We start from the raw sequence: 9,727 nt of genomic DNA, 5'->3' as shown, positions 1-9,727 counted from the left end.
TGCTTTTTTCCCCCTCTTCTATCTTTGTTTTCAGAAAATTTGGACTCAATTCAACTCACTTCACAACAGAGTTAGCATGATGCTAATAGTAAACACAATGCAAAACGCTGTCGACAAAACACCAATATATTCCCTCCATGTGCAATAGAAAAAATGCAAACGCTCGATGAAAAAACATTTATTTTGCCGAGCACAATTGTTTATACCTATGCTTTAAATTTTTTTGTAAATTTTATAAATAGAAAATAATTTAAATGCGTAGAAAAAAAATAATTATGGCGGTGCTTTCAAAACAATGGAAGAATCTGCTTTTTTTTTTGTATGGCTTCCTGTTCCTCATATTTGTTTTCTTGTGTCGTCCTCAGTGGTCAGCTTGTCCTCTCTTACTGGAATACACAGAACATCATGGTAGGAACATGCAACTTGGTCAAGGTAACTACTGAGTGGTCTTTTACCTCTCCTCTGAAGGCTTGGAGTTCATGACCCAGAGTAAGTACTCCTTGGCTGCCATGGAATCCAGCACTTTGTTCACGTCGCTGGTGAAGCTTCCGTCCACGTGCCTCCTCCGGTTTGACCCCCAATCCTGCATCTTGACGTTCCATCTGTACATGCACACCATGGAAACCGTTACTAGGGCATATGGTGTCTGGATTTGTGCCCTTGAGCAAATTACAGGTGGGGCTTTTTTTTTTTTATGTAAATTGCATGGTTATTATTTAAAAGCATATTTTCAGAAACATTCATTTGCGTTCCTGTTGTGATCTGATCATATGCATTGAAATAGTATCGTAAAGTTTACGGTTACCCGTACATCTATTTTGCCCGAGATGTTTGTGCCGTTGGGCAAAAACAAATTTCATGTTCATTTGGCTGTCCTTATTCACAAACCATCCATCCATTTTCTGTTCCGCTTGTCTTCTTCATGCTCACAGGATGCGGGAGCTTATCCCAGCTGACAAAAGGCAGAATACAACCTGGACTGGTTACCAGTCAGTCACAGAACACATATGGAGCCTTTTACGAGTGAGTAATGAATCCTGGCAAATGAACTGGTAACCACTTACAAACCTGTGCACCAAAATTAAAAAGTTGTTATTGTTAAAATGTGTCAAAGTTTATACTATGCACTAATCTCATGACATTTTAATAGCTGAATGAGTTTGAGGCTGTCAATCAGCACACTATTTATTCAACCTATTTGATGCTAAAGAAGCTAATCGGTTAGCTAACGTTGTTCATGTTGTAAAATGTCACTCCACTCAACGCATTCATGTGATTTATTATTACACGAAAAAGGGACATCAAGGTCAATCGGGAACGGGACGGCTAGGACAAAGCAGCCGAGGTGTTGTCCCAGTGGAATCAGGCACTGGAGGAATGCAAAGAAGCAGGAAGTTCCCCTACTCTCTTCTGGTTTGGCCAGACATGAGCCCGGCGACAAAATCTTTCACGGCCTGCTCCTGAAGGTATGAGCTGACGTCGCTGGTGTACGTGCCCTCGGCGTGACGCTTTTCCATGCTGCTGGGAACAAGAGCGTCATGTTCGGTCAGTGCATCGCAAACTGAACAGTGGCTAACGCTAAATCCGACCAACCGAACATCCTCATTCGCTCATTTTCCACATCACAGTACAGGCTAACTTCATAGATGTATGTTGCCACTATTAATCGATTATACTGTACGGTAAAAGTACAGTTAACATTTATTTTCATCATTCATGGACCGATTAATCGATTATCAAAATATATTTTAGTCGCACTCTTACCGTACAGCATATGCAAGAGGTTTTCTTTAAACCACAAAATAAACTTAACCCGCCTCAACACTATCAAGCTGCAATTATGGAAACCATCAATGTCATGCAGAAAGGCGAAACAGCATTCAACTTATTAATAAGTAAAAATGCTGCTTTTTAAAAGATTTGATTCTTGGTCGATTGAAGAACACCAATTCCATTTAGCAAATATAATACAAACCGATATCAGAAGAAACCATAAAGAGGTGGAAATGGACCACTAACCCGCTCCGCTTGTTGTTCATGAGCCACTGAACAAAGTCCTGAGCTTTCCGGTCTTCAAGATATTTGCTGTAGTCGTTGGAAAAAGTTCCCTCCGAATGTCTCCTCATTAAAGCATCGTCTGTCTCTGAACTTGAGGAGGAAGAACAAGTCCTTCACAAAGAGACGCTGGCGGCAAATGTACGACTAGATTTCCAATACCTTGAGATGTCTTGAAGAGGAACCTGCCAGCTACATTGGACAACGCTGAGGACGATAAGGAGGCCAGCCAAGGAGCGAATGTTTGTCATTGCTACAACCTGTCTCATAGAACCACAACCGCACGGACACAGTAAGCGTGAAAAATTCTGTGAAGACGTTGACTCAAACGAATCTCACCTATATTTCCTCTTTCAGAAGAAGGCCAACTTTCCGTCTTTGCCTGTGGCTCCTGAATACCTGAAGGTGGATCTGCTTCGGTGGGTAGGTTTCTGCCTTATTTACGGCCCGGCAATTACTTTCGGTCCATTTGTTAAATGTGTTTCAACCCTTGTCAGGAAACCCGTTGGGGCGTGATGCCAGGTAAAGGTGCAATGTTCAAACAAATAAAGTCAACACGGCCGGCAAAAAGCAGGATGTCATCCTTAAATGGGCTACCGTGATTTCCTGCATAGCGTGTCTGTGTTTTAATATGGGCACAATGAGTCACTATTTTAGGATCCGTGATGATTCAGGTTTAACGATGACATGAGTCGGTGGCGGTTCACCAACGTGTCTTAAACGACAAGGAGCTTGACCTTGAGCTTCTCGACAAACTTTTAACTTGGGAAGAAATCAGAGGAAAATTGTGAAGGCAAGAGAGGTGAACGTGAAGTGATTTGAATTTGACTATACCTTGTGAACGTTTTTATGCAGTGGTTCACTCCATAAATTTAAATATTCTTCAGTTGCAATGCCCTTTGATGCCACTAGACGGCGCCAAAAGCCCTGGTTACGAGCAAAGTAGTCAAGGAAGAAACAAATGATACATTTTGGACTGATGGATGTAAATGATCATAAAAGGTCAATGCCGAGTCGCTTGTGAACATCTGTGCTTTGGGATTGTTTTGTAATTGGTTTTTGCTTTATCTGGGCTTGTTTTTTTGTGTGCCTTACTTCATTTTGTATTGTCTCCACATCTGCTGCTCTTGTCAAAACATTCATTTGATCCATTGTTTAAATTGATTTCAATTCAATTCTGCTTAGGACCCAACAAAGTCATGGGCCGGCACGACTCACAACGCGAGATCCCTGACATGCTTAGATAATGAAAACTCAGAAGAAGCAGACATCACGTGTAGTCATGAACTCAAGTGAGGGGGCGGGGCATGGCGAGGAGAGGGCGTGGCATGGCGAGGAGAGGGCGTGGCTTGCTTAGCGTGCAGTCCTGACAATCAAATCTTAACCTTCAAGTTTTAACTAAGTACCACGCTAGATAAGACACGTGGTTTTAAAATCTTGGCAAATTTATAAAAAGTGAAAACAGAAAAGTCACCTGTAGGTTCATAGCTTTTCACAGACAAAGCTCCAAATTGTGCGCATACCAGCGTCTCCAGCTCACATTTAACAAGTTTCAATTTACAACCACACTCGCTCACGTTCTTAGCAAGAATATTCTCGCGTACATCATCTTGAAAAACGCCCTTTAACTTGATCGCCATCAATGCGGCAATGTTGGCCTCCGTTTAAATTAATCAACTGTGAGGGCTATGGACAATCTGCTTTGGAGTGCGTGGAGTGCCGACCGACCCAGTCGACTTCATGCGAAGCATCTCTGTATGAAGTGGCTCATGTGGGTATAGACGTGCTGGTAGGCAGAACCAGGAAGTCCGTGGTTCTTGTCCGTATACCACTAAAGGACAACGCGTTTAGAATTTTCATTTGGACATGCCGCTTATCAATATGGTGCATGGTTCCTTTGCTCACCATGGCTTCAAAGTCCACCTGCTCGTTCACCAGAGCTTCAGAGATCTCAGCCGCCTGCTGGAAATGCACGTTGTCTAGAAATCGGGGCGGGGCAGGGGGTTACTTACTCCATCATGCGGGCCTTGTTCTAAATAACCTTAAATAAAATAACTCACCATCAGCTGTTCCGTGAATTAGAAGATACTGCACTGAATGGAAGTTCTTGGCCCGTCCAGTAACTGTTGAGTTCTGTGCAGAGCGGGATTGGATTTCAAGACGTAGTCTACAACCCAAGGATGGATGTGTGTGTGCAAACTTACAGCGTAGGCGACTGGATTGTCATTTGGGGTTGTCATGTAGCGCTCAGTGTAGATGGAATCTGGAAAGAACCCAAAGTGGACATTTGATTTTTGATCTGTTGTATCGTAATATTTCATTCTGGGTTCGCGATCTTGCTATTTCACATTTTGTTGTGTTCGTACAGTCAATATTTTGATGTAGCGTTCATCTATTTTGGGTGCAATTCAACTGTTGACCACTAGATGGAGGAACACTAGTTTGGAAGAAGAACAACAACAAAATGTAGTGTGAATTTTGCAAATAAAGCAGAAAAATACCATAATATTCCCATTTGGAGACTGGAGCAACTGCCATTCCGCATTTAAAGACTCCACTTCCAGATCCCAAAACCATGGAAGCCACATATCCACCATAAGACTAAACCAAAAAAATAATAATAATAATTAGAGGCGCAAAGTGACTTCAACATGAGCTACTTGGACTACTCACCCATCCCCATATAGCAATTCTATCTTTGTCAATAAATCCCATTTTGATGAATTCCCTAAAACAGAAATGTCCTTTAGACCTTCTCGTAGAAGGAGAAATGATTGTTGACCCTTCACCTCCTTACCTCGCCGCCGTTATCTGATCTTCCACCTCGTAGGTTCCGAGACGTTTATAGAGTTCGTGCATTATCTTGTCGCCTTGGTAACCGCTGCCTCTCCCATCAAAACTGGCGACGATGATCTTCTCTGTGCTGGCCAAGTATGTGGACCAGCTTACTCTGTAGGTAAAGTCTACTTTCTGGCTGCAGGGCCCTGCATACCTGAAAGTTTGATGAGTGTTTTGATCATTGAGGCGGTTTCTTTTTTAATTCCGGCAATGTGCTCTTACACGTCGATCAATAAGGGGTACTTCTTGGACTCATCGAAGCCCGGTGGCAAATACATCTTGTACCAGAGCTCTGTCACCAACGAGAACAAGGTCAAAGATTTAATAACGCTGACAATCACGCTGATTTAGTGAACTCACTGTATCCAGCAACGGTGATAGTTTGTCGACGCACGGTGGGCATTTGGATGTCAGAAATGAGTTGGCCAAATTGCTTGTTATCCTCCAAACGCATCAGCTCTAAAGAGGTGAAAGACCATTGAATCAAAGTCATTGCTAGCTTAAGCTAACGGCGCTCACCTTTGCCTTCTTTGCTATCCATAAGAGAACTGTAAGGTATGCCCGGACCTTTAATCAAACATAAACAACTTGTCACGGGACATTTGAACATATTTGACACGAAAAGATGAGAACTGACCACGGCAGGTCATGAGGTAGAATCTTGCGTTGTGGCTGAAATAAGCAGAATTATACTGGCAGTTTTCCCCGCCCAAGTTGCAAGTTAGACACTTGACCTCTCCATTGGTCCATCTGCAAAAAGCACACGCTGCATCAGTCGCATTAAAAGGACGCAAGCACAATGCCGCAAAGGCCTTACCGATAAACATTCCTTCCTCCAGGTTTGCCTCCTTCTTGGTTACTTGAGTAGTATCTGTGGAATATGAAGTGTGTTCAAGATAGAAATATCCTTAATGGACAATAGAAAAGATTTGGCATCAGTCCATCCAAGTCCTCATTCAAACTCGTTCATTTGCGTCCTCGCAAGTGTTGGAAAAGCTACGCTACCCAATTGGCTACCGCCGCCACCATTTTCTTTACCGTTTGTGTCCCCGGGCGATCAGAGGCCAATCCCGGCAGACTTTGGGTGACACCCAGGACTAGTCGCCAGCCAACTGCAGGGCACATATAGACAAACAGCCATTCACACTCGCATTCACACCGACGGACAATTTCGGGACTTCAATTGACCTAACGTGTATGTTTTAGGGAAGTGGGAGGAAACGGGAGGCAGACGCTCACTCATTCACGGCGATCACTTTTCACCAAGATGAACCAACCCAAAATAGCCCCCACCCCCTTGAGGGATTGATTCCGCCAACGAAATAAGAATAGCCAAAAAAATCAACTTACACACTATCAGCAGTTACTTTCTGAATGGCAATGACTTCCCATTCTCCTGTAGTGATTGGCGTCACCTTGCCCTGCAAAGGACACGTTAGCATAACGTTGACCCCCAAAATAAATCGATAACTGTCCTGCGTTTGTCCACTTAACCAACCTCCACAACATGATGCAGGTGCTTGTAGCCTTTGGGGTCACTCATCAATAAGTAATAACTCTTCTTATCATTGGAAAAAACTGGAGCTGATGGGGAAAACTAGCCAGGAAAAAAAAATACGTTAGCATAGCACATAACATCATGTTTCATAGCTACGCTAGATCATTCTTTTATTTTTACCCGTCCAATCCAACCAGTGATGCTTTTCACTTCCTGACTCTACAAAAAAAAAAAAAAAAAACAGACAGAGAAGACATTTGATATATTTGTTCATTCTACATATTATATAGTGAGACTGGCAAGCACGCTACTAGTTTTGTACCGCAATAGGGACCCAAGCGAAGTCGTTGAGGTCATAAATCTGAAGGATAAGGTGGTTTTGGAGCCGTTTTAGCCATTGGACAGCAAGACGCTGGTCAGTCCCCCAAGTCACTGTGGCCAAGTAGTGCTCCCTAGTTAACCAGAGATGACAACATTCAATCTACAACCGACACATTCTGTAACTTTAATAGCGTTGAGGCTTCTCTTACTGTGAGCTGAAGGTTTCCGGAACGAGGACCTCGGAGATATTTGTTGTATTGTCTGTGTCCACAACAAACAGTTTCACCTCTGGGTTCGGGGAACCTGCCTGAAGATGACGATACAAAACACTTGACATCAGGTAGCCATCTTTGGATATGTGATGAGGGGATGAGTACCCACCTTGGGATATGGGATAGAAATAGTGGCGGGATACTGCTGATCCCCGTACCAGGTGAACTCCACAATGGGGACCAATGTATCATTGAACTCGGCGTAGGCCACATATTTCCCTCCTGGGGACCACCAAAGGCCCTGATTGGATGAGAACATCTCCTCTGGTAGGAGGAACAAATATGAAAGGCAATTGTTAGGAGACTCTGGTAAAAAAATAACCGCACATCGATGTCAAATAATCATAAAGTGGCAAACGTAATGATTAGGAGTGCGCGTTTCTCCAGTATAAGACGATTTTGGTTTTTAACTCTCCTCTAATAGGAGGGTACCAAAAGTTACGTCATTTTCTAGTACTTCTTACTTACCCTCATACACCCAATCTGGAATTCCATTTAAAATCTGATTCTCCTTGCCATTGTATGTCACTTGTTGGGGCAATGAATCCGGGCTGGTCTTTATATACACATTATTTTTCCACACAAAGGCCTAGAAATGTACAAGAGAACAAGGCTCAGTAATCCAGCTCTCGTCCAGAGTCGACATGAAGTGTTTGGAAAAGGCAGCTCAAAGTTTCGCTGATCCATCAAAGTTGACGTTGAAGTTGATTCAGTCACACTCACCAGTTTATTCCCTGCAGGTGCCCAAGCCAAATATTGGATTTCTTCAGGAAGTTTAGAAGGTTCTACAAACTTGCTGAGATGAAATAAGTAATAAAAGTAAAAAAATAAATAAAATAAATCCAGCACATAATCTTTATGCTTACTTACTTCAAAGTCCGATCATAAAGTGAGTAGGAAGCTGTGAATGAATGCCTCCACAGCTATGGGGAAAGGAAATGTTCACTTGGCATTATTTGGTGGAATACACACAAAAATATGAGTTAAAAGAACCACAAGGTGCCTTTGAGACATCTCCTTATCTCCATTTCGAAAATTGAATTTAATATTTATTGTAAAACCAATGCTGTGATTTTGACCCAAATATCAAAAGTTGAATCTCACCATTGTGTAGTTACTCATAAATGCCACATATCTACGATCAGCAGACAGTTGATAGTCGGAAGCCTCTTTTTCTCCCTGTTTTAATAAGAAGAGAAGATTTTATAAGTGTACGTTCTGATCCAATAAGAACTGCTAGTCAAATCGGTTACATTGCTTCTTCTGGTGCCGCTGGTAACAATTCAAGCTCCAGAGATCAAAACGAGATGGATGACTTACAAATATGTCTGCGCTCAAGAAGATGGAGGACTTTCCTGTGGTCACGTTATGAAGATAGACTGAGCCTTGTCGCCGTTGCAGATACTCATCATCTGCAAAGGGAATTAGTTTAGGATTACAAACGACGCAAAAATGCTGCCATTTGATTGGCACTGAAATTCAAAATGTCTCGTGATACCTACCAGAGATCCACCGGATGCTGGGAGATCTGGGTTTGAGGGAACTGTTGAACACGTCCGCCAGTGTGAAAAACTTCTCTTCTATGTTTTCATTCTGCTCTTCTGATAAAGACAAGAAACTTGGATGTTGCATACTCAGCACTAATATACACTCAAGTTTTTTCTCAGATTTATTCAATCTAAATTTCAAACCTTTTGACTTGTTTACAAGGGAGATTAAATAATTGACAAGTCTAAAAGTTCTTGAAGTGTCCCGTCAAGATAATTTAACTGTACTTTGCAGCTTGTTGTAATCTCTTCTCTAGCAGGCAGGCGCTAAAGAGTCTTTTGTAACTCTTAAAGTTATGGTCTGCTAGCTGTATGAAATACAGTATGAATTATTTTTTTTAACTCGGCTGTCATATTATTCGTAGCCTTTTGACAGTAAATCTTATTTGATCTCATGCTTTGCTGCTGGTGAGTAAAGCTCTTCCGGTGGACATTCATAATGACTCTTGATAACAACCATAAAAGAAGAGAGGGACAGATAGAGGCTTCAGAAGGTTGGAAACAACTTACGACTGATGATGGTACTTAAGTGTTAACTATTAACTTTAATTTTGGTTCTGTGTTTAGCCTTGAAAAATAAATTCAATCATCTGAAAAAAAATTAATAAAATTGGGAATATGACTTACCTTTTAAGTAAATCACAGTTGGTACTGTGATCAGAACAATTACAACAACCAGTCCAAGAACTCCGAGAACCACTTTGGCAATGGAGACCTGATTGAATGGAGCAAAAATTTCATGTAAAACACCAACTTTAGTGACATGAACATGTGCTGTCAATTAACTCACCATAATTACAAAAAAAAAAAGACTCAACAATATGGGTCCAAAAAATTCACAACAGCACCCATGCAGCGTCAGAAAATTGTGCTCGTAGGTAGTTGTACGTCTATCCAACTTAGCTGTTAAATATTACCTTTGGTTTCAAGGGTAAGCCAATAAATGCGTAAACAGCGGAGCAAAGTTTGACAAGTTGAATCAACTTTGGAGAAACTGAAAGTTTTCTTTCATCAAAGTCATTTAAAACGAGATTTAATCACATCCCCTTCCTTTGTCGTCAAAGTGTTTTCATAGTATTCTTGTGGTGTTTATTTTTTAATACTATCCAAACCTAAGGGAAATTATCAGTCAACAAATTTGTCAATGTTATTTGTTTTATTTGTGTCATCATAATATTACGTTCCAAAAATGAAAA

At 41.6% G+C, this 9,727-nt stretch overlaps 2 protein-coding genes and 1 long non-coding RNA gene across 5 annotated transcripts; 1 reads left to right on the top strand and 2 right to left on the bottom strand.

The window, feature by feature from the left end:
• The first annotated feature begins 253 nt into the window (after nt 1-253).
• LOC148402944 (uncharacterized) lies at nt 254-2,341 on the top strand. Its single transcript, XR_015862949.1, has 4 exons — nt 254-675; nt 933-1,023; nt 1,297-1,545; nt 2,155-2,341. It is a non-coding gene; the product is annotated as an uncharacterized LOC148402944 (long non-coding RNA).
• Nucleotides 256-2,508, bottom strand: LOC148402943 (uncharacterized). Of its 2 annotated transcripts, XM_088397912.1 has the most exons (6): nt 2,395-2,508; nt 2,218-2,315; nt 2,020-2,148; nt 1,405-1,521; nt 456-602; nt 264-386 (listed from the first exon to the last, which is right to left on the bottom strand). In XM_088397912.1, exons 2-6 carry the CDS (start codon nt 2,304-2,306, stop codon nt 362-364), a joined length of 507 nt encoding a protein of 168 aa, XP_088254038.1. In that variant the 5' UTR covers nt 2,307-2,315; nt 2,395-2,508; the 3' UTR covers nt 264-361. The 2 variants fall into 2 exon arrangements, with proteins under 2 accessions (XP_088254028.1, XP_088254038.1); XM_088397902.1 differs by lacking the exon at nt 2,395-2,508 and having other exon boundaries at nt 256-386; nt 1,405-1,518; nt 2,218-2,324.
• A 974-nt stretch (nt 2,509-3,482) lies between these two features.
• On the bottom strand, nt 3,483-9,446 carry LOC148402942 (dipeptidyl peptidase 4-like). 2 transcript variants are annotated; one of them, XM_088397837.1, is made up of 26 exons: nt 9,322-9,446; nt 9,159-9,246; nt 8,487-8,585; nt 8,305-8,396; nt 8,089-8,163; nt 7,855-7,907; nt 7,708-7,780; nt 7,453-7,573; nt 7,094-7,248; nt 6,922-7,019; nt 6,714-6,843; nt 6,572-6,610; nt 6,392-6,490; nt 6,244-6,314; nt 5,711-5,764; nt 5,531-5,643; nt 5,413-5,460; nt 5,254-5,352; nt 5,116-5,185; nt 4,853-5,047; nt 4,729-4,783; nt 4,557-4,656; nt 4,260-4,318; nt 4,116-4,188; nt 3,961-4,034; nt 3,483-3,886 (listed from the first exon to the last, which is right to left on the bottom strand). In XM_088397837.1, exons 1-26 carry the CDS (start codon nt 9,322-9,324, stop codon nt 3,794-3,796), a joined length of 2,229 nt encoding a protein of 742 aa, XP_088253963.1. In that variant the 5' UTR covers nt 9,325-9,446; the 3' UTR covers nt 3,483-3,793. The 2 variants fall into 2 exon arrangements, with proteins under 2 accessions (XP_088253963.1, XP_088253969.1); XM_088397843.1 differs by having other exon boundaries at nt 8,487-8,582.
• Nucleotides 9,447-9,727: the final 281 nt, after the last annotated feature.

Source organism: Syngnathus floridae, chromosome 2, assembly GCF_059516105.1.
Source record: "Syngnathus floridae isolate MCC-2025c chromosome 2, RoL_Sflo_1.0, whole genome shotgun sequence".
NCBI classification, from domain to species: Eukaryota; Metazoa; Chordata; class Actinopteri; order Syngnathiformes; family Syngnathidae; genus Syngnathus; species Syngnathus floridae.
Note: the sequence above shows the minus strand (reverse complement) of the source record. Positions and strands in the feature narration are given on the sequence as shown.

Excerpts from the sequence above, each read along its gene's own strand:
- LOC148402942 (XM_088397837.1), bottom strand. Across the intron at positions 7,781-7,854 it reads CTTTATGATCGGACTTTGAA|CAAGTTTGTAGAACCTTCTA; the intron begins GTAAGTAAGCAT and ends ATTTCATCTCAG. Across the intron at positions 7,249-7,452 it reads TCCAGATTGGGTGTATGAGG|AGGAGATGTTCTCATCCAAT; the intron begins GTAAGTAAGAAG and ends TCCTCCTACCAG.
- LOC148402943 (XM_088397902.1), bottom strand. The coding sequence starts at position 2,324 with ATGAGACAGGTTGTAGCAATGACAAACATTCGCTCCTTGGCTGGCCTC. Across the intron at positions 603-1,404 it reads TCTGGCCAAACCAGAAGAGA|ATGGAACGTCAAGATGCAGG; the intron begins GTAGGGGAACTT and ends GTGCATGTACAG. Across the intron at positions 387-455 it reads TCCAAGCCTTCAGAGGAGAG|TAAGAGAGGACAAGCTGACC; the intron begins GTAAAAGACCAC and ends TGTGTATTCCAG.